General features: G+C 42.6%; 1 protein-coding gene across 4 annotated transcripts in view; it reads left to right on the top strand.

Moving 5' to 3' along the window:
- The first annotated feature begins 16,498 nt into the window (after positions 1-16,498).
- The window catches only part of LOC119140867 (ras GTPase-activating protein 1-like), an 87,056-nt gene continuing 79,229 nt past the window's right edge, over positions 16,499-24,325 (top strand). For 2 of the 4 annotated variants that reach the window (XR_005101758.1, XM_037372518.1), the window contains exon 1: positions 16,500-18,178. Coding sequence is in view for 2 of the 4 variants with exons in the window: in XM_037372518.1 (XP_037228415.1) it covers positions 17,715-18,178 (464 nt within the window). In the remaining 2 variants the exon portion in view is untranslated. Of the gene's footprint in view, positions 18,179-24,325 lie in introns of all 4 variants that reach the window. The other 2 variants (XR_005101759.1, XM_037372517.1) reach the window with 2 other exon arrangements.

Genomic DNA, 24,325 nt, shown 5'->3' with positions numbered 1-24,325 from the left:
TTTGATGAAACTGGCAGAAAAAACTGAAACGCCAGTCTCACGGCAGGCAGTAGTTGATCTGCTATGTTGGAGTCGCCGCCGTGGTTACCTTGCTTCTACGCAAGATGTATATAATAATGAAACATGGAAGAAAGTAGGAGAGGACTTATGGGAATCTGTGCAAGTTGGGACTAAGGGGGTAAAGACTTTGGCTCGCACGTATCGAGCTGTACGGGGTATGGTCGCGCAGTTACACGGCGAGGCTCAAGTCGCTGCAGCTGTTAAGGCTGCAGTGCGGTCTCCCGGCGATCCTACTGCTCAGTCGGAGGAAGAGCCAGAGGGACAACCTCCGTGTGAAAATCCCCCCGATTATACATCCAAAGCTTATCCAGTACTGACCACTGCTGAACGAATAGCGTGGGGATTAGATGATGAATTACCACCCTGGTGTCCTGAAAAGGAACAAGCGGCGAGCGGCGGCGTGCGGCCCGGCAGGCCCCGTCCCGGCCGCGGTTTCTCTCCAAGGCGGCACCCCACCCCCCCCCTCCGATCGGCGCCATGGCAATGCAAGCGGCCAAGCGAGCTAACATCTGGCTGTCCCCAGAGGTCAATCGGATCCTTTATATTCGGAACCTGCCGTATAAAATCACAGCGGAGGAAATGTATGATATCTTTGGGAAATACGGACCTATTCGACAAATCAGAGTTGGAAACACTCCTGAAACAAGAGGAACAGCTTAAGCTTCTCAAGGAAAAATACGGAATTGATTACAAACCCACCAACCCCCCCCCCCCCAAAAAAAAAAAAAAAAAAAAAAAAAAAAAGTGCTTCAGATGTCACCTACAAGAAATGGGTTTCTGCTTTGAACTAGCAAACATCTCTGTGTTTAAAAAGAAGCCTTTTTGCCTTGATGGAGATAATTTATTCTGTATTCTGTATTTATGCTGTATTCTGAATGTGGAAATTGGTTGGGACTAGGAGGCTGGCTTAAAGGCATTTTGCAAACGGGATTATTATTTTTGATCGTTATTGTAATAATAGTTTCTTGATCAAAACCAGCCAAAATTATTTGTAAGCATTAGGCATATCTGAAGAGAATGCCTTTATTTGAATCAGCAGTTAAGGTGTAGTTTAGTCTGATGCTGTGGTTTTATCTGCTTCTGGTGAATTTTTGAAGTGATGAAATCAGAGATACAAGGTATACTAAGAGTTATGAGGTAATAAGGTAATAATCTAAGTAAGGGTGCTGTCTTTTATATCTACAAGTGCAACATGCTTTTATGTAGCAGAGAGAAACTTTAACAATAATGTTGCTTGAGCGAGATGTGCATGTGACAACTTGGGAAAAGGGATATCACAACTGGAGTGCAACAGTGTTTCTATGTCTGGCAGAGTGAAGCACTTACATTAAGACTGCATTTTTAATTACTGTACTCGTTAAGATTCAATGATGCCATAAGGCTAAGGCCTTTTATCACAGATTGGTTCTGAACTAAAAGGTGTGTGCACATGTAGATATGCACATTTGTGTTATTTTCCTTAATTGGCTACCCTTATATACACTGGCCTGATTTTGAGCCTTTGGGAGTAAACTATACGGCTATAAATCAATCATATTGGGGTTGGTTAGATCGGCAGTATAATGACACGAATCATGGCCTTGGAGATAACTGTACCTGGTGGAATACTACACTTGTTAAAAATACGTATTTTTTGCAACAGTTGATTTACCGTTTAAATGTATCAATTTATTTACCTCAACAAGAATTGAGGGTGATTGAGGGATTTATTGAAACAAGGTCTGTCTATATTGTTGTTTGTTATTCTTTTGTTACTTTTAGTGCCTTGCCTTTTACAATGTTTTCAGAGCTGTGTGGAACGCAGTATTAATGCTGTATTTAAAAAGAAAGGGGGAGGTGTTGGGGCTCTTGCTGTATTGAATGATTATACTGAACTCTGAAGCAAGTGGAAAAATACTGAAGAAATAAGACGAGGTTGCGACCAGAACAGTGGAATGAAGAAAGAGGAACAAATTGCAGATGTTGGCACAAAACCAAGGCCAACGGGACGTGATAAGAGGAGCTGGGAAACCGCAGAAAAGAGCCTATGTGCCAGAACAAGCAGAAACAGAAATCTTCCCGGTAAACAATTGTTAACCAATCATATTATTATACGCTTGTAAAATAGCCAATCACATTATTGCACGCTTATAGAATGCCTTATAAAAGTTTACCTGGTTTGTACAATAAATGGATCAGATCTTGAACTCTGTGAGTATTTGAATCTGACTCCCGCTCGCCCGAAATGCCCGCAGCACACCCCAGCTGCCCCGATCCCCCGTCCCCGAACAAAACCCTCCGACCGGACCCTAAACCGCTTGCAGCAGCAATTGAACGAATGCCATCTGCCTACTGCCAGTCGTGATGTTCAAGTCCCGATATGTTGGAAACCTTTTGATTGGAAGTTTATGCAGCACCTACGACAAACTGTTACACAATATGATTTACAATCAGAACCAGCCAAGCACCTGCTGAATTATTTGTTTGACTCTGAAATCATGACACCCAGTGACTGTACTTCGCTAGCCAGATTGCTTCTTACACCAGCACAGTTCCCCGCACCCCACCAGCATGCCGTCAGTGCCCCGCGGCTCCCCCCGCTCGCCCGACCACCCACCGCCACGGATCCCCCCAGCTGCTAGCGAAAAGTGGAGTCCAGAGTTCGGTGTAGAGCTGCAGATCGCACCCCCGCCAGTGGTAAGACCATGTAGAGTAAATCGCGGCAGGACTCTACGCTAAATTCCTCTCTGTGAGAGGGGGGAGGGGCACTGTGGAAGACCACGACGAGTAAATCGCGACGGGGATTCTCCGCTGATACCCTTTCTGTGAAAGAGGAGAGCTCTGAGAAGACCGCGATGGAATTAGACGCGGCAATTAAACTGTTAACTGGCATCCTCCTTGGGAGAGGGGAGGGTGTTAAAGAGACAGAAGCGGAGTCCTTAGTTCGCTGGGCACAAAAAAAAAATAATATATAAATAGCGGCAGCAGCCATAGAAGCCTTGGGGAGAGATGTGGTAGAAAGCCGGTGGAGCAGAAGGGTGATTCACCTAAGCCTTCTCTCTTGGCTACACTTTTCGGAGTTGGGCATACTATTCCTATGAAGGGTATGTCCGCCCCTGCGTGTTCAACAGTGCCGGAGCTTTTATATGACAGCGGACAATCCGAAAGTTACTCCTCGGGAGCCTGCTGTAACTGAGCCGAACCCGAAGAGGCTGCTGAGCCTCCTCAGGAGGGCGGGGTAGCGAGTCCTGCTGCACCAATCACGTCAGGGCTGGCAAAAGCGCCGTGCGATGAAGTATCCTCCTCGTCCTGAGACATCAGCTGACGAATTTGAGGAAGAAGGCGGGGAGAAACTTTGTGATAACAGTACAGAGAAATCCTTACAGGAGGAAATAGATAAATTAAGAAACCTGGTAAAGCGAGTTAAAATGAACCTGCCTACTACTTCAATACCTGTAATTCCTCCAGTTAGCCCAACTACCCCACCGATGCTGAACTCGAGAAAAGATCCAATTCTACAGCGCTGGTCTGGTGTTATTCGTGATTCCATTTTGGAGGGTGATTGGCAAGTGACCAGCTCATTAGCTTGTCCAGTATTGATTAATAATCATGATGCACGTAGCTGGGACATGATTTATGGAAGGTTAATGATCAGATTTTAGCGATGGGAGCGTTGCAACCGTTCCCATCCTGGTTACATGACACCGAAGCCAACAGTCCTGGAACTTGTTCACCAGAACAGTGGGCTGCCCTAGAAGTTGTGTCCCACAAAATTCAGACTGGCTGGTGACGTTATCTTTTTTGGTTTGTAATGTTGCCACTTCACCTTTTGCCCTTATTTTGCAATGGCAAAAGAAAAAGGGGGAAAATACGGCGATCGTTTTAGAGTGGTTGTTTTTGCCATTGCAACCCATGTTACCGAAATCTCGGAATGAAGAACTTATCAACACCAATGTGATGTAGATAAGCAGACACTTCTTTATTGACGGCCGGGTGCGTGAGCGAGTCCTCTCATGATCAACGCACACCAAGTCTCAAAATTAGACACCATATATAGAACTTATTCATACATATTCATTAAGTATTCATGCATAACCATGATATTTCCCGTAAATCATTAACATATTCTCCTCCTATAGTAAGAGCTATAAGTAGAGCTTAGAAAGGTCTAGAAATGGGTCTGGGGTACGATTTGGGTAGGTGGTATATGAGTCGGTGGTCGCGATCTCCCCCTGCCGGAATTACCTTTTACTAAAGTTCATGGTTTCTTGGCAGGTAACCACAAGCTGTTCCAGTCGACTCTCCCCAGTTTCCATTCATCTCATATTCTGACATTTCAATACACCTTCTACATACAGAAGACTGGTCAAATACAAAGAAACCTTTCAAACCCTAAATTTATTACCTAAGTTTTAACAATGGTTCTAGCCCATTCTTCTAGCCTTGGTACGGGATGTACAGAAGATCTCATAGCAGCTTTTACTGTGCAACTATAAGTTTCATTAAAATATATTTCTTATCCTTCTATATTTCTATTTTATAAAATAATTTTTATAAAATCAAATAATCAATCAAATAAAGTCAATCAATCTTAACTTATTAGCAAATCTATAACATTTCACCCCTTTGAAAGTGTTGAAAATCATTATTTCAATACTTTCACATTATTTATATATCATTTGTTTCAACATATTTTGGTGGTGGACCATGTCTTGATAAAATAGTTGGTACTTCTCTCATAATCATACAATTGACTGAAATTCTATTGGTAAACTGTTTCTTCAACCATGCATATACTAGCACGATCATCAAAAAGACAATTAGTAACAGAAACAAAGTTTTGATTATGGATTGTATCCAAGAGCTCAAATTCCATCCCAGTTTGTTAAAAAAAATTTCCCCAGCCAATCTTCTGACATATCTTCTTGAATTGATTCTGTATCTTTTCTCAATTTTACCTAATAGGTCCAGATCATGTTCCACATCTTGAGTGACATTTGGAATGTGAATGCAACTGTGGTCCAGTCTATCCTTGAGATATCCACATACCCCATGTTCTTTAAGTAGGAGCATATCTAATGCCATACTATTTTGTAAAGTCATCTTGGAAGTCGCCTGTAACTGTATGTTCAATTCCTTAAACCTCTTTTTGGTGACATTTGTTATTTTTTTTTACTTGACCAGTTAACTGATAAAGCCATTCTTTATTTCTATATGATGCTATAGGATTCAAAAGTGATTCAAGTACCCAGCCAATTTTCACTCCTGTTGAGGGTTCATTCCAAGTATCATCATTTGTCTCAGATCTCTTTGTTCGTTTCAATTTTAAATTCTCTAGGGATCCTCTAAATGGTGATTTCTTCCAAATTAGACACAATGTTGGCATGCCTAAAATAATTTGTTTCACCTTACCATCTAATGGTAAATGAGTTGTCCAGGTTCCATCACTCAATGCCCAAATTAGATGTCCTGGACTTTGAATAGTAGATTTTCTACAACTAAACAGAGTTCCTTTCCTGAGTATAAAAGTACTGGTTTAAATTGAAAGTATTCTTAAGATCTCGACAAAAACAACCATATTTCCAAGCAGCAGCCAAAGGAAGAATTATTTGAATTATTAAGTCTGCATTGCTGCAATCATACACTTTTTCACATTTCCACCATGGCACTATTTTATTTTCCTTTTCTCTCAATGAAGTTGCTTTATCATTAACTGAGGGTAGCACTGCAAAAACTTTTCCATCCCAGGTAAAACACCAAGGAGTTCTGGCCATGTACTGACTAAAATTGAAAAAAAATATCACCATGGACCATAGAGTCCCATTGCTCTACTAATTGTATACCTTGGCCAGTTTTGTTACACTTCCATTCCATGATATTTTTGCTTACATTGGTTTTAAGTTATTCATCATAAGAACACCATCCTAACTGGGGATTTAGACCCCCAGGAAAAAGAACTCGAACTATGGCACTAGGTCGGGATCCTGTTATAAAATCATGATGCAATAGTTTTTTTACAATCTGTTTCTTTACCTGGTGACTTCCACTGTTTTCTAATAACCTTTACTTGTTCATACCATTGAGTTACTGGCCTTTGTTCACAATAGGTGGTCTCATTTTTATATTCCAGATTGGCCAGATTCATGGTTAAAATTCCCCATAGAATAGATTCACCTACTGCCCATGGAATTGGCAAACAAGCAGTGATCTGCATGACATTTTGTAAATTGGCAAATTCTTTAGTCAATCCTACCATCAAATTTTCCTCAGCCATTTGTTTGGGAACTTCAATCACTTGTTCTGTTTCTACTTGTCTTTTGTTCCTGTCCACCAAGTCAGCCCATGATCCCACCAACACTACCGACCAAAATAAAATCCAAAAAATAATCATAACCTGATATGAAAAATTAGACATGTTTCAAAGTCAATTTTAAAGTCTCTGGGTCACGATTGACAATCTTCCATGGAGTAGGTGCTTTCTTCACTCGAGTATAATGTATCCAAGCATCTGATTCTGCTATCTTGATAGCTGTAAAAGAGGTTAACAGTATCTGGAAAGGTCCTCTCCAGTGCTCCTGCAAAGGTTCGGAGGTCCAGGTCTTCACATAGACATAGTCCCCTGGTTGGAAATCATGCACTGAATTTTCCTGGAATAAAGGTCTATTCCAAGGTACTGCACTCCAAATTGCAGCAAAAGTTTTCCTTAGAAAAAGCAAATAGTTATACACATCTTGTTTTCCTTTTACATGTATGTTTAGATTTGGTTCTGGAGACTCATATGGTTTTCCATATAATAATTCATAAGGACTGACTGAGGTTCCACTCTTTGGCTGTACCCTGATTCATAATAATGCCAATGAAAGTGCCTGAGGCCACTTTAGACTGGTTTCTTGACAAATTTTACTTATTTGTTGTTTCAAAGTTTGATTCATCCTTTCCACTTTCCCACTAGATTGTGGTCTCCAAGATGCATGTAAATCCCAATTAATACCCAATACTTTGCTAACACTTTGGACTACTTCAGCAACAAAGTGTGGACCTCTGTCAGAAGAAATTCCAATAGGAACTCCAAATCTCAGAATTATTTCTTGTAATAACCACTTCACTACTTCTTTTGCTTGTGTGGTGCGACAGGGAAGGGCTTCTGGCCATCCTGTAAAAGTATCAACCCTTACCAGGATGTACCGGTACCCATTTTGTCTGGGTAGCTCTGAGAAATCTACTTGCCAATTATCTCCAGGTTCTGTACCAGATTTCAGTCTACCCGTTTGAAACTTTTTCTTAATCATTGGATTATTTTTCAAACATACTTCACACTTTGCAGTTACCATTTTAACTATTCCTAACATCTTAACTGATATTACTTGCTTTCGTAAAGATGTTATTAAGGCTTCTGCCCCCCAATGACATTCTTGATGTCTTGTTTAAATTATCTCTCTCATCAAAAGAGGTGTAATTACTACTTGTCCATTAGGAGTTATCCACCACCCAGCTAGGTTTTTCTTAGCATTTAATAACTGACCCAATTTGTTGGGGCTCTTGCTGTATTGAATGATTATACTGAACTCTGAAGCAAGTGGAAAAATACTGAAGAAATAAGACGAGGTTACGGCCAGTACAGTGGGATGAAGAAAAAGGAGCAAATTGCAGATGTTTGCTCAAAACCAAGGCCAACGGGACGTGATAAGAGGAGCTGGGAAACCGCAGAAAGGAGCCTACGTGCCAGAACAAGCAGAAACAGAAATCTTCCCAGTAAACAATTGTTAACCAATCATATTATTATACGCTTGTAAAATAGCCAACCACATTATTGCACGCTTATAGAATGCCTTATAAAAGTCTACCTGGTTTGTACAATAAACGGATCAGATCTTGAACTCTGTGAGTATTTGAATCTGACTCCCGCTCGCCCGAAATGCCCGCAGCACAATTTGTCACCTTCTTCTGAATATTTGGTTTTTCCCTGGGAAGGGTTACTGTTTTAGAAGGAATTATTGCCATCTGTAATGCTTGTTTCTTTGCTACCTTTCTTGCCATTTTATCAGCCAAATTATTTCCAGCTATTATTTTTGTATTCCCAATTTGATGTGCCTTACAGTGCATGATTGCTACTTGATCTGGCTTTTGAACTGCTTGCAGTAATTGTATAATTTCCTTTTGATGCTTAACGTTTGATCCTTGAGAGGACAATAGCCTTCTTTCTTTCCACAAAGCCCCATGGACATGCACTACCCCAAAGGCATATTTTGAATCTGTCCAGATATTTACTTTCTTGTCTTTACTTAATTCTAGGGCTTGAATCAAGGCAGTAAGTTCCGCTTTCTGGGCTGATGTGGTACTCGCCAATGCTCCTGCTTCTATAACTGTAGTATCTGTTGTTACCGCATATCCGGCGTATCAGACGCCTTGCTCCATAAAGCTGCTTCCATCAGTATACAATTCCCAGTCTGATCGCTCCAATGGTACATCCTTCAAGTCTTCACGACTGGAGTAAACATACTCGAAGGTAGCCAAGCAGTCATGTTCCAGTTGTCCTTCCTCCTGTATGGAACTTAAAAACACTGCAGGATTTACCAGGTTAGTTGTCTTTAAAATCACATCATCTTGTTCCGTCAGTACTACCTGGTACTTCATCATTCGGCTGGGAGACAACCAATGTCCCCCCTTTTGTTCTAAAACAGTTATCACCATGTGTGGGACACAGGCTGTTATTGTTCTTCCCAAAGTTAACTTCCGAGCTTCTTGTATGAGCATCACTGTTGCTGCCACTGCTCAAAGGCAGTTCGGCCACCCTTTACTCACTGTGTCCAGTTGTTTAGAGAAATACCCGACTGGTTGTTTCCAGCTTCCTATCCTCTGGGTTAACACGCCCAGTGCAAGGTGTTGTCTTTCATGAACAAACAACTGGAAATCTTTGGTTAGATCCGGCAGTCCCAAAGCAGGTGCAGACATTAAGGCACGTTTTAACTCTACAAAAGCCTTTTGTTGTTGTGGGCCCCATACAAAGGGAGAGTTCTTTTGGGCCTCATACAGCGGTTTAGCTATTAGCCCATAGTTCATAATCCAAAGGCGACACCACCCAGTCATTCCCAAAAATGCTCTGAGTTCATGAATATTTATCGGCTCAGGTATACCACAAATAACTTCTTTGCGATCTTTTCCTAATTGTCGTTGTCCTTTTGAAATCTCAAAGCCCAGATATATCACAGTCTGGCAGGCTATTTAGGCTTTCTTCCTGGACACCTTGTACCCATTTAGTCCCAGGAAATTCAAGAGGTTGATAGTCACTTGTATAGAAGTAAATCTTTCTTCTGTAGCAATCAGTATGTCATCCACGTATTGTAAAAGTAAATGTCCAGGTCTTGATTTATCCTGTTTCCAGATTTCAAGTTCCTTTGCTAACTGATTTCCAAAAATAGTTGGACAGTTTTTAAATCCTTGGGGTAATCTAGCCCATGTCAGCTGCATCTTTCGCCCGGTTTGAGGATTTTCCCATTCAAAAGCAAACAGTTTTCTACTTTCCTTTTCCAAAGGTATACAAAAGAAAGCATCTTTTAAATCAAGCACTGTAAACCATTGATAAGTCTCCTTTAACGCTGTTAACAGTGTATAAGGGTTTGCTACCACAGGATAAATACCCTTAACTATTTGATTTACTGCTCTCGAGTCTTGTACCAGTCTATATTCACCCGATGGTTTTCTGACTGGTAAAATAGGAGTATTATACTCAGATTCACATTCTTCCAAAATTTTATACTCCAAAAATTTATCAATTTCTTCAATTCCTGTCTCACTTCTGGTTTGATTGGATATTGTTTAATTCTCACTGTTCCTGCGCCTTCCTTCAAATCTATTTTAACAGGTTCTGCTAGTTTCGATTTACCAGGAATATTTGTTTCCCATACAGTAGGGATCACTGCCAAATCCACCTCCGGTGGAATTTCTTGTTTCTTTACTTTTTCTTGTATCATCAGGATTTCTCCCGTTTTTGACTCAGGTATTTTCAAGAAAAGTTCTCCTTTGTCAAAAACAATTTGTGCATTTAAGTTGGATAACAAATCTCTTCCTAAGAAGGGTATCGGACATTCTGGTACATACAAAAATTCATGTGTAATTATCTTATTTCCAAATTTCAAATCCAGGGGTTGCAGGAATGGCCTTTTTTTTTTTAATTTTTCCTTTACTGGTATTTAATAAAAAAAATGTTGCTCCTGTATCCACTCCCAATCTCACAAGTTGAACATTTTTTTTTTCCACTTTCTTATTATCAGAAGTTATAGCCATTACCAAATTATCTCTAATAGTTAGCTTACATTCATCCTGCCAATCCTTTCTTTGTCTTAAGTAAAAGAACAAATCCACATTTGGCATTTTATTCCATTTCCCTTCTCTTTTACAATACAGCATTAACTGCAGAATAGTGTTATAATTCAGTGTCCCATTCATGGGCCACTTTTCCTGATCATCCAACATATACAAAGGCCACCAATTATTACAATACTCAAATTATTACAATACTCAATCATCTTGCTCTTTTGCAGATCATCATGTAAATTTCCCCAATGTGCCAATAAACATCCCAATAAAGAATTTTTTGGGATTTTGTCATTTACAGCAAGATTACCCATGCTTTTAGTTTTAAACAACCGAGTTAACTTAGATGCCATGGTATAATCACTCACAGTACAATACACGATTATTCAACTCTGTCACTCTGATCCGTGGATCCACTCTCCACACTCGCTTTTGTGCTCAATTGCACGTCTCACCCTTACAGCCACACTCACACTTTCCCACAGTTACTTTAAACAAAGACATAAACCACAATATTATACACTTCTTAATTTTCTTCTCAATACACAAACACAATAAACAATTCCGTATCAAAAGAAAAACCCCTTCTAACTTCTTGTTAGAGGCACTACCTTAGAGAACACTATAGCATATAGGTTCTCTTGTTTCCACTTTTGTCCAACCCTGCAATAGCTTTCGCTTATGTCTTACAGGCAGACGCCTAGTCCTACCCTGCGCAGCTTTCACCGCGTCTGACAGGCAGACTTACTCAGTGGGACATGTCAGTTTTGACACAAACCTTGCTAGGTTTCTTTGGGTACTGCCTGTCCTAATTCTACCCTATTAGTCCTATGTAGACATAACACTAATCCCAAGCAATTGATCCTTTGGAACTCAACTTTAGTTCTGATTAGTAAACACAAATGTTTTTCTGTTTTGAATGTGGGCCCATAGAGTAGTAGACTGATATATCTCCATCTAGCGAAGACATCAAATAAGTGTATTTGCTATTTTTTTATGATGAAGATTACTTTTAAATTCCAGATCTAAACCCAGCCTCATCCTTTGTTCAAGGACTGTCTCATTTAACAGAGGCAGTTTAAGATGATACCGCACCTAGCTGTCTATTCCACTTCTCTGCTGAGATTATCACTTTCATAACTGAAGGGGCAAAATGAGACATGTATCCACACTTCCATTTAGCTCAATCTATTAACATAGGCCCACTTTTTTGGCATTTTATATAAATCAGGCTGTAAAGTAGGATTTCTGCAGTACAGAAATGCTTCTTGCTCCATTGTCACTATTGTGGGAGCAGTAAAATCTTGTGAATGAGCAGGACAGCCATCTGAGTGTAATAGTGTTGTAAATGTAGCTTTACCCAATAGATCTTGTCTGTCAGAATCCAAGAAATGTGTTAGTGGCACTAAGGTTAGGATTAAGACTGGGGTTTGCAAGGTCTAATCATTAGCCTCACAGATTTGTCCAGAAGAGGACAGATTTGAAGGATGAAGGTTAAAACTGACACTGGAAAATCTGAAGTTACCCAGAATAATTTCCAGCAAAACTCATGAGGATAATGTAATGCTCCATTTGTGAATTATAAAGCTTGCTATACAAATATACCCTGTCAAATATAGATTTTTCTTGGAGGCCAAATAATAAAATTTATAGAAACATTATAATTGCCAAAATTTGCAAAAATTTTTTTAAAATGTTCTTGGAATAATTATGTTAGGAATTCAACTTTCTGACAGAATAAAGAAGGCCAGGACTAAAAGAGGAAGTGACCTCAAGGATACAGTAAAACTAGGGTAGAGAAGCAGGTTAGTGGACTGAATGTACTATGAACAAGGATGAGGTGCTAACTCCAAGATATAATTTAGCAAATTTGGATAAAATATGGTTTTGGCATGCGCTCTTTAGAAAGAAAGAAATAGTTACCGCATATGATTGGGAAAGATGTAGGAGGGGGTGTTTTCTGCTTAATAGTTTGACAAGTAACCTGAACATGGTCAGAGTAGCAGTTCTTAAAATGTGAATTAATTATTTCTCTTCGAAATTAGTCCCCTAGTTTACTGGTCAGTATGCATCTGGTACAAACTTGGTCCGAGTAGCCTCCTTTGATTTTCCAGGGTTTCTAAGGTACTGAGATAAGGGAACTTCCTGCTTTTAGACAGTGGGATCTGAAAACTTGTATTCATATTCATCTCTGGTTTCCATAGTATATGTACCACAATATATAGGTCACTTTGCCTATTTTGTTTGGCATTTTTTTCAGTGTTGTCTAGCCCTATTCATTAAATGTGACTACCTGCTTTGGGGAAATTGTTTAAAAACTCCTTGGGAAGTGAGAATTGATCTTTAAAGACATTATTGAAAAAGACATCTAAACCCCAGGACCATGTTTTAATCAGCTCTGAGTTCCTTTGACACAGGAGCTCATTCCACAGCTCAAAAATTGGGCTAGGAATTTGATAATTAAAAAGTGGTGGGCACCGTTTTGACTCGTATTTCTCATACTTCATCTTACTTGCTGCAGCATGTCTTAGCATGAGCATGAAAAAAAGACATTGCATGACTCACTGTGATACAGCACAGTGGAAAGCTGAAAAGAAAGGTATTTAAAAAAAAAGTCTAAGCACACAATTTCAAATTTACAATCTAATCTCAATACAGATGACAAACAATAGACCCAGATTTTTGCATACAATTACCTGGTTCAGTTATCCATAAAAAGAGGGGAATATTCCTATGAGTAGTCAGCAGGAGCAATTGGTGCATATATTTTAGTAAATGTCAGATCTCTTTGGGTCAGTAGTTTTCGTTAATTGTATGACTCCTATCTTGATCATTTGGCTTCATTATAACAGGAAACACTGACTTGCTCAGTGAAACTTTTGTCAGCACTAGAATGGTTTTTCACAATTCAGTTATAGATGCTAGCATTCATTCATTATCTTGGGACTTCTTTTTCCTTTCTTCTGATACTCCATTGTGGTTTAACTCCAGCTGTCACCTAAGCACCACAGAGCCACTTGCTCACCCCCACCCCCAGTGGGACGGGGGAGAGAATTGGAATAGTTAAAGTGAGAAAATTAATGAGTTGAGAAAAGACAGTGTAATAATAATATTTTTTAAAAAAAATTGTAAAAAACCCCACCCCCCAAACAACAGAGTGGAAAATAAAATCCAAGACCAACAAATCCCAGAATCACAGAATGATCAGGGTTGGAAGGGACCTCTGGAGATCATCTAGTCCTAAAGCAGGTTCACCTAGACCAGGTTGCATTGAGTTGCATCCAGGTGGGTTTTGAATGTCTCCAGAGAAGGAGACTCCACAGCCTCTCTGGGCAGCCTGTTCCAGTGCTCTGTCACCCTCAAGGTAAAAAGAAGTTTTTCCTCATATTCAGATGGAACTTTCTGCGTTGCAGTTTATGCCCGTTGCCCTTTGTCCTGTCGCTGGGTACTGCTGAAAAGAGCCTGGCCCCATCCTCTTGACATTCACCCTTAAGATATTTGTAGACATTGATAAGATCCCCTCTCAGTTTTCTCTTCCCCAGGCTAAACAGGCCCACCTCTCTCATAAGGGAGATGCTCCAGTCCCCTCATCATCTTGGTAGCCCTCTGCTGGACCCCCTCCAGTAGTTCCCTGTCTCTCTTGAAGTGGGGAGCCCAGAACTGGACACAGTACTCCAGATGCCACCTCACCAGTGCAGAGTAAAGGGGGAGGATAACCTCCCTTGACCTGCTGGCCACACTCCTAATGCACCCCAGGATACAATTGGCCTTCCTGGCCACAAGGCCATGCTGCTGGCTCATGGTCAGTCAACTTGCTGTCCACCAATACTGCAAAAGAAAACAATTGCTCACCACCAACCTTCTGATGCCCAGCCTGTTCCCGAGCAATGGCAGCCCCTGCCAACCTCCAACCCCTGCCCCCAGTTTTATTGTAGAGCACAATGTCATATGGTATGGAATATCCCTTTGGTCTGTTGGGGTCAGCTGTCCTAGATGTTTCCCCTCCCAACTTCTTGTGCACCCCCAATCTACTTGCTCTGGCAGGCCAGTCTGAGGAGCAGAAAGGTCTTGATGCTGTGTATACACTGCTCAGCAATAAATGCTGGGGGGAGAAAGAGAAGTGGGGACATTCACAGTTATGATGTTTGTCTTCCTAAGTAAGAATTATGTGTGTGTATTGGGGTTACATGTCAGAGAGAGCCAGTTCTAGCTGACTCCAAGATGGACCTGCTGCTGGCCAAAACTGAGCTGATCAGTGACAGCGGTAGCATCTCAGCGACAACATATTTAAGAAAGGGTACAAACTGCTGTGCAACAGCAGCTGGGAGAGAAGAGTGAGGAAACTGTGAGAGAAATAACTCTGCAGACACCAAGGTCAGTAAAGAAGGAGGGGGAGGAGGTGCTGCAGCTGCTGGAGAAGATTCCCCTGCAGCCCATGGTGAAGACCATGGTGAGGTAGGCTGTCCCCCTGCAGCCCATGGAGGTTTAATGGTGGAGCAGATATCCACCCTGCAGCGGCTAGTGGTACATCACTTTAAGGCTAGTGGTACATGTCAGTTTTGACACAAACCTTGCTAGGTTTCTTTGGGTACTGCCTGTCCTAATTCTACCCTATTAGGTAGGGCAGTCTGTTCCTGAATAACTGCAGCCCATGGGAAGAACCCACGCTAGAGCAGTTTATGAAGGACTCTCTCTCACGGGAGGGACCCCTGGTGGAGCAAGAAAAGAGCATGAAGAATAAGGAGCAGGAGAAGCAGACCACAACCTCTGTTCCCTATCGTTTTGTGCTGTTTCAGTCAGGGGGGGAAAACACAACAACACACAGGTAGAGAAGTCAGGACTAAACTTGAGTCTGGGAAGAGGGGAGGGATGGGGGGAAGATTTGTTCTTATTTCTTGTTTTCCTACTCCCCGTTTATTCGGCAGTAAGTTTATTTCCCCAAGTTGAATCTATTTTGCCTATGATGGTAATGGCTGAGCAATCTCCCTGTCCTCATCTAGGCCCACAAGGTTTTGTTCTCTATTTTCTCCCTGTCTTGCTGATGAAGGGGGAGTGATAGAACAGATTGGTCAGCACCTAGCTGCTAGCCCACCACACTATACAAAAGCCCATCTCAGTGAGCAGTGTTGTCATCTTGTGTGAAGAGGTCGCCTAGCTATGCATTCAATCCCTATTATCTTATTGTTGTCAACATTAAATGATTCTCTAATTCTAGTGAGGTTAGGTTAGTCCTGTATCTGTAACTTTGTATTAACGACTGTGCCCTTGAAGGGGAGCTACAGGCCTGATAAGGGACATCCTGTCCCTGTAGGTGCCAACAGCCAGTTAATTGCAAAATGAGACTGTAACTAGGGGGAAGGTAAAGATGGCAGGGGGAGATCATGACCACTGAGTCAGTTCACACTAAAAGACTCACCCCACCCCACCTCCCTCAGACATGTGCTGTAAACTAAAAATACACTGTAATTTTAAATCGAAGCAAGAAATATAGACAAATAGAAAACTACTGTGCATAACCAAATACCAATAGTATGTTTTAGGTAAAGCTTGGAAAATACATATGTATAGCTAGACTCTATAAATATTCTTGTTCTTCTGAGTTTTGGGCTTGCTTTTGTGGAATTCCACCTAGCCCCGAGCTTCGCACAATTCTGCAATAAAGAAATACCTCGACTCTGTGTGTTGATTGGCTCTTGCACACCAGGTGAAAGATTCCACTTTTTGGACAGCAGAGACAGTCAGGGCCAGAAGTGCTGAATTAATGCTAAATCTTTCAAATCATTCTGGTTTTTTTGTATCTAGGCTCTTATGTAGTATTTTCAAGCCACTGTATAAGCACAACGACTTCCAGTGCGCTGAGAAAGTCCGGATCCAAGTACCAGAGCATCACCGAAAACTACCCCTAAATCCTGTCAGGATATTACCCAATCTTACCCAGAAGCTAACCCACCAGGAAGGCCTCATTTGTGGCTTGAAGCACACCACCATCTAAACAAGCATGTGAATACCCAGCAAGATCTTCATCACCATGTATACGGCTACTGGGCAATGAAAACAGATTTCCTCTCAATCCCCTGCCACCTCAGCCATAGCACCACCCCCTGCCCAAATCCACTCGCCCCTCCCCAGCCCCCCACATTTGCAGCATCCATGCTACAGTGCCTCACTGGACCTGTTCTCCCTGGAAGCAGCAAGAGGCTCACGCAGTTTTTCTCAGCTTTGATGCCATAACTCAGGAGAGGAATAACGTTTGGCATGATCAGAGGAGAGCCACCTTTTCCTGTTTGGTTGTTGTGGCGTTACTTTGCCTCCTTTTTATTAGTATTCCCCTGTCACAGCACTAGCTAAACTAGTGAACTGCAACAAGGCTTTTACCATCGCATACCAGGTTAACTTCAATAAATAGCTCCCATGCCTTACCCCAGTACAGCCACCGATACCCCACAAGGCTTCAACAGTTAATCTACTATCCATGCTGTTCCTTCATCCTCTTCAGGCCAGTTCACCCTGGTGCATCGGGATTCTTCCTTCTCCAGGCTCTTCTTCCAGCCAGGCTCTCCTCACCCAGGCCCCCTGCTTCTCCCAAGACCGCTCCTTGTCTTTCCTACATCCGGGGCACTCATTCTCCTCCCTGTTTCTTCCAGGTCTCTTGTCATTCAGTCCTCTTCTTCCATCCCCCTTAGAGCTATTTAACTACTTAGCAGGAACCAGCCACAGTTGCACATTATCCACATCAGCCAACCCACTGTCCCTGAAGCCAGCCCACAGCTGGATATTATCAATATTAATTAACCCAGCTTCATTCCTCTACATTTTCTCTACGTTCCCCCGAGGCGGGGATGAGGGGAGAATTCTTATTCTTCTCTTCCTTCTCTGTATCCCTTATACCCCTCAGGAGGGAGCAGGGAACCTGCCCCTATCTTCTTTCCCAGCTACCTTGCGCTCTGCGAGCTGCTGCCTACTCTCTGCATGAGATGATGAGATGGGACACTAAACGCGCAAATGCAGCTCACCAATCTGCTCTTTTCTTTGTCACTAGCTAGCTAGCTTCCTCTTTTCTTCTTTGCCCCGCCCATGTAGTTGTGCGTCTTCGCTGGCTCTTGGGCGGGGGTGTATGAGGGCGTGTTGTGTTTCTGTAGGAGTTGCTCCCCTTGCGGCTGCAGGGGGCAGCGCTGGGGCCTTGTGGAGTTGTTTTAGGCGCCCAGACGGCTATTGTTCGGAGCTTGTCTCTGCTGGTGAAATCTTTCCCTCGTCCCGGCTCTGCTTTCTGCAGGCGGAGGCGTGGGGAGGGGGAAGTCGTCGCCACCTACCCGGCGTGCGGCGGTCGGTGTGGGGGGAGGTAGGAGGGGGCGAGGCTCAGCATGATGGCGGCTGAGGCTGGGGCTGAGGAGGGCGGCTCGGTTACTTCCGCTGGGATGGCGGGAGCTGTTGGCGGAGCTGAGTCGGAGCACTACCCCTTCTTATGCCGGGGCAAGGAGCTGGAGCCGCAGGGCCCCTTCCTGGTGGGCTCTGACGGGGACAGCCCGGGCGCCGGCGGTTCGGCTTTGTGCTCGGCGCTGGGACTCCTGGCGCTGGGTTCGGGGCCTGCTTCTCTGGTGTCCGGAGGCGATGGCACCGTGACAGCGACTGGCCAGGGGCCGGAGGTGTCCGGAGGGGTGCTGCCCCCACCCGAATCCAGCACTGTCGCTTTTCCCTCGCTGCCGCTGCAGCAGCCACCTTCCTTGGCGGGGGGGCTGGGGACCGCGGACGAAGGCGACTCGTTGGATGGGCCGGAGTATGAGGAGGAGGAGGTGGCCATCCCGCTCAACGCTCCCCCCACGAACCAGTGAGTAGCAGCGCTTCCGCGCCCCGCCGGGCGCCCGCCACCTCGGCCGCTTCCCCCGCGGGAAGGGGGGGTGCCGCCGCGGGGAGCGCGGCGTCGGGCCCCCACCTTTTCTCAGTGGACGGAGTCTGTCAAACTCTTGTGGAAGCGTCGTAGAAGTTTTTAATTAGATTATGTTTGGGGAGAAGAGGCAATTGAAAAAAGAAACTGCAAGTCTTAATTAAAGTTTTTATTATCTTTCCATTAGGTTAATCGGCATTCCTGTAGTGCTAGTTATATAAAGAATCTTGCACTAGAGGTAGAGCAATTCTGTGTTTATGTTTTGTGAAATAAAAAAAATTATGTTATTTTTGAAGCTATTGTAAGTATAGAGAATAACGGGGTTTCAAGATACAGGATGGCAGATATGTTAAAGGTATAGGTCAAAGTTCATCTGAATTTGGGTTCATTTTTACCTTCTCTCATGACTCCAGTGTCAGAGAGTTAACTTCTGCATTATTTCAGGTATTTCCAAGATTTCAGAAGCCATTGCAGTTGTAAGGAGGAGATGAGCTGTGATATTAAATGTTTTTTTTCTTAAAGAAAATTAATCTCTCAAATCCTGACAGGCTTTCTACTAATCCTTTCCTCTTTTAGATTTTTGACTTTTTGTGAAAGTTAATAAAGAATAAGTTTTTATTTTTGTGAAGACAGTGTTTGAATAGTCTTAAAATTGTACACTTCCATAAAGAGCTAGCAATATAATCCGGCAGTTTAGATAAAGGCTGAGGAGGAAGCTAGAAGCATGTAAAGGCGAAGTTACTTCTTCAATATTTTGTATTAAGTCAGAGAATTACAGAATTCTGGTCTTCTGGTTTTCTCTCTGAAGGATCAGACTGCTTTTTCTGTTAGAACTGGCTATTATGTTTCTCAGAAAGTAGGGGGGGTGTGGAAATATTTTTAGAAAGAGGGGTAATTCTTGATGAATTATCATATATTTTATATTAATTGTTACTAATTTCACAAATGTAAGTGGATTTCGCCATCAGAGTTGTCTTGTAACTCATATGATAGCATGAAGGTTAGCTTTCATAAAGGATACAAAATTTCTGACAAAAAGCATGTTCTAGGTCAGGGGTCCTCAAACTTTTTAAACAGGGGGCTGGCGCGTGGATGAAGTGGCAGGAGGTCATCTGCGGCTGCTTGGTTTCCCCCCCCAACCCCCGGCGGGGGGGGGGGGGCGGGGGAGTCTGTAAATACTGGGGGCCGGATTGAGGACCCTGGGGGGCCGTATCTGGCCCGCGGGTCGTAGTTTGAGGACCCCTGTTCTAGGGGAAAGACTGTGAAGGCCCTAATCTTATGTATTGGTGGGTGAGGCTACTTATTAAGACAAAAGGGATATTGAAGTCTTTGCAGGACCAGCATAACTGTGTAGTTGAGTATTTGCTCTTGCAGATGCTTTAATATAAAAACATCTAAGCAGTAAAACACTTTAAAAAAATTGATTCAGAAACTTATATCTCCATCTGCTTAACTGTTTTTTCTTGGTAACATTTTTGTGACTTTAAAAAAAAAAAGTTGTTGGCTAATTAAAAATAATCAGAAACCTTTTTCTCTTTCATGCATCTATTTTAATACAAAGTCAATTTTTTTACCATTCTCAGTTAAGTCATTTAAATTAGCTGTATGGTGATAGTAAGTCGTATCCTCTCAGTCCTGATGTCTTATTTTGGAATGGCCCTTTCTTTGTAGTCATACCATCTGCTTTTATAGAATTGAACTCTTGATTTATTACCAGAACAAAGATCTGTCACCTTAATATTATAAGCAAACACCTAATACACTTAATTTCTCTTTTCCAAGTACCTCAGGAAAATGGGAATACTTTTAAATGTGATTTCTTTAGTTTTCTAGCAGTGGGAGGAGCTTGTCAATAAGTAACAGATTAATTAAAATAATCAAAATCTCGAAGTATGATTGGTGTTTATCTTTGATCCTTGTAAGGGCCTAAGGTGGCACCACCAAGTTATAGGTTCAGGATATGGTAACAGATGCCAGACCAACAGCTTTAGGGATAAACAAGCTATTGCTAAATATAGGTACAGTAATAAATACAGATCAGTAGTACAATTCACTGTGGTGTTACAATAACACATCCAGTGATTGAGTAGTACTATTATCCAGGTCAAAACAATGGCAAATCCAATAATTTACCAACACTGAGCCAAACTTAATATCCTTGAGTGCAAAGGCTCGCATAACCATGGTTATTGAGCAGGGTTGCAGGAAGCAGGGCATGGCTTTTTCAGATGAGTGATACAGACCAGCCGACAGGCTCGGGGAATTCAGAATTCCCTGATCGGGCTGTCCTCTTTAATTTTTGAGTTGCAGAAGCACTATCTGGACATATTAATCAATCATTACACATCCTATCTCTGTTCCAGTTCTGTCCTTGGTGTGCAGGGGGCATGCAAATACTGTGTGAGGGCAATGCTAGCACCACAATCCTGAGTGAGACTGACTTAATGATTGTCTGTTCAGTGTGTGCTTTTTCGATTGAGTATGGAAGTAGCATGTTTATGCTGTAGCTTAATGGTAGGTGGGAGGCACAGAATGCTAGGGAATACAGTGAACATTTCTGTGTGCTTTTTGGTCTATTTCTCTGCACTCTAGCCCATCTGCAAAGCTCACTTGCAGAGATTGATGGCAGTCTGAAATGGTGTTATGGAAATGCCTACGAAATGAATGAATGATACTTAATTTAGTAGTAAACCAGTGATATGTGAAATAGTTCAGTTTATGTATTTGAATAAAAATCTTAAAGTTGACAAGATACATCTTAGTGTTGCATTAAGATGGCAGAAGTAGTTCCAGTACATTCCAACACAATTCATATTTTCATATGGTGTTTCTTTAAGCAGTGATTATCAGTTTGAAATGGAAATTGGTTGAAATCAAAAGATACTAACCTTAAAAGATGAAATAGGTTGTCAAAATACTGTCTTGTTAAAACAAAAATCCTACCCACAGTAGATGTATTCTTACAGTCACTCTTGGTATCTGTTGAGGCAACATATTAGTGATAAAAAACAGTTGAAGATAGAGAGCTAGGTAGAGAAATATTAAATAAATGTGGCTTGAGTGAAAGTAAAAAAAAAATGTTTTGTCTTAATGTAGTGTGAAGGTATAGTTTCTTCAGATGAGTCTGTCAGAGGTAGCAAGTCCAGTGTTCTACAGCATTTGTTTATTTCAGTAGCTAATAAGAAAACAATGTTTTTCTGAAAGTGCATAGTTTTACAATAATTATTGAAGGCCATACTCTGTACCAAAGAATAAATGTTTGTTGCATTGAAAACTGAGGGGAAATGCTATTGGCATGTTTGGACCCTACAACCTCTCTGGGCAACCTGTGCCTAGTCACCCTCGTGGTAAAAAAAGTGTTTCCTTATGTTCAGACAGAACCTCCTGTGTTTCAGATAGTGCCCATTGCATCTTGTCCTGTCGCTGGGCACAACTGAGAAGAGCCTGGCTCTGTCATCTTTGCACCTTCCCTTCAGGTATTTATATATGTTGATGAGATCCCCCTGAGCCTTCTCCAGGCTAAACAGTTCCAGCTCTCAGCCTTTCCTCATAGGAGAGCTGCTCCAGTCCCTTTGTCATCTTCGTGGCCCTTTCCTGGTCTCTCTTGTATTGGGGAGCCCAAAACTGGATACAGGACTCCAGGTGTGGCCTCACCAGCTCTGAGTAGAGGGGAAGGATCGCTGTTACAGAAATCTTGGAATAAAGAACTTATCAACACCAATATGATGCAGATAAGCAGACACTTCTTTATTAACGGCCGGGTGCGTGAATGAGTCCTCTCACGATCAACGCACACCAAGTTTCAAAATCATACACCTTATATAGGACTTATACATATTCATGCACAAACATAGTATTTCCCAAAAATCATTAACATACTCTCCTCCCATATCCGATTCTGCACAGTAAAGGTTCGAAAGGTCTAGAAATGGGTCTGGGGTATTATTCGGGTAGGTGGTACATGAGTTGGTGGTTGCGATCTCCCCCTGCCGGAATTACCTTTTACCTACATTCACTGTTTCTTGGCAGGTAACTATGAGTTGCTTCATTCGACTCTCCCCAGTTCCCATTAATTCTACGTTCTGACATCTCGATACATTCTCCTAGGCTACACGTAAACACTGTATCCAATCATGCATTCAATCATGAAACTGTTATCTAAGTTCTAATCATTCCTACTAGGCGATTCTGACCCTTGGTATGGGGCTGTACAGAGGATTTCATAGTAGCTGTTGGTTGCTATGCAAACATAAATTCCACTAAAATATTTCTTATAACTCTATATTCCTAATCAAATGTGGTTAATTAATTCTAACTAATAGCAGATATGTAACATCGCCTCCCCTGACCTGCTGGCAACGCTCTTCCTAATGCAGTCCAGGATATTGTTAGCCTTCTTTGTGGCAAGGGCACATTGCTGGTTCATGTTCAACTTGGTGTCCACCAGGACCCCCAGGTCCTTTTCTGCAAAGCTACTTTCCAGCTTGTAAGCCCCCAGCATGTGTACTAGTGCCTGGGTTTATTCTTTCCCAGGTGCAGGATTTTGCACTTCCCCTTGTTGAATGGCATGAGGTTCCTGTCAGCCCATTTCTCAAGCCTGTTGAGGTCCCTCTGGATGGCAGCATGAGCCCCTGGTGTATCAACTGCTCCTCCCAGTTTTGTGTCATTTGCACACTTGCTGAGGGTATGCTCTGCCCCATCATCCAGATCATCGATGAAGATGTTGAAAAGGACCGGACTCAGCATTGACCCTTGAGGTACACCACTAGTTACTGGCTTCCAACTAGACTTTGTGCTGCTGACCACCACCCTCTGTGCCTGGCCCTTCAGCCAGTTTTTGGTTTGTTCATCCTGCCCGTTCATCAACAGCTTCTTTGTGAGGATCTTATGAGAAACGATGTCAAAAGCCTTCCTGAAGGCTAGGTAGGCAATATCCACTACTCTTCCCCTTGTCTACCAAGCCAGGCATTTCATCATAGAAGGTGATCTGGTTGATCAAGCAAGACTTCCCCTTGGTGAATCCATGCTGACTACTCCTGGTGATTTTTTTTTTTCTTGTCCTTCATGTGCCTAGAAGTGGCTTCCAGGATTAGCTGCTCCATCACCTTCCCCAGGGATTAAGACAAGGCTGACTGGCCTGTAGTTCCCTGAGTCTCCTTTCTTGAAGATAGGGGTGACATTTGCTTACTTCCAGTCTTTGGTCACCTCTCCCAATCGCCATGATCATTCAAATATTATCATTAGTGGCCTTGCGATGAGTCATCTCCCTTGGCACTTGTGAGTGCATCCTATCAGCTTATGTACGTCCAGTTTGCTTAAGTATTCCCTGACCCGATCTTCTTCCACCAAGAGTATGTTTTTCCTTGTTCCAGCCTTTTCCCCCGATCTCTGGGACCTGGGATTCCTGAAAGCCAGTCTTGCCAGTAAAGACTGAGGCAAAGAAGGCATTCAGTACCTCAGCCTTTTCCATGTCCTGTGTCACCAAGCTCCCTGCCCCATTCAGCAGTGTGCCCACATTTTCCTTGGTGTTCTTTTTGTCACTTGTGTACTTATAGAAGCCCTTCTTGTTGCCTTTGGTGGAGGTGATCCTTGAACATTAACCAGCCTTCATGGGCCTCTCTTCCCTCCAGGGCCTTATCCCATGGAACTCTTCCAAGCAGATCCCTTAAGATGCTAAGACTGCTCTCTTGAAGTCCAGTGTTGTGATCTTGCTTTTTGCTGCCTGACCCCCCCCCCCCCCGAACTTCACCATCTAATGGTCACTGCAGCCAAGGCTGCCTTTGACCTTTGCATCCCCAAGGAGCCTTTCCTTGTTTATGGGTATGAGGTCCAGCAGAGCACCTCTCCTCATTGGCTCCTCTATCATCCATGTCAGGAAGCTGCCGTCAGTGCTCTCCAGGAACCTTCTGGATTGCTTAAGTTCTGTTGTGGTGTTCTTCCAGCAGATATCAGGGTGGTTAACCCCCACCCCCCCTGGCTAATTCTAGCTGGCTATAGCTGTGATGTAACTTATGTAACTATTTTAGTGCATGACGGTTTTTTTCTGTTTCACTGTTAATTAGGTTAGCAGGTAACCCTTTTTTTTTCTTC

The sequence above is a fragment of the Falco rusticolus genome, chromosome W, assembly GCF_015220075.1.
Source record: "Falco rusticolus isolate bFalRus1 chromosome W, bFalRus1.pri, whole genome shotgun sequence".
Classification (NCBI taxonomy): Eukaryota; Metazoa; Chordata; class Aves; order Falconiformes; family Falconidae; genus Falco; species Falco rusticolus.
Note: the sequence above shows the minus strand (reverse complement) of the source record. Positions and strands in the feature narration are given on the sequence as shown.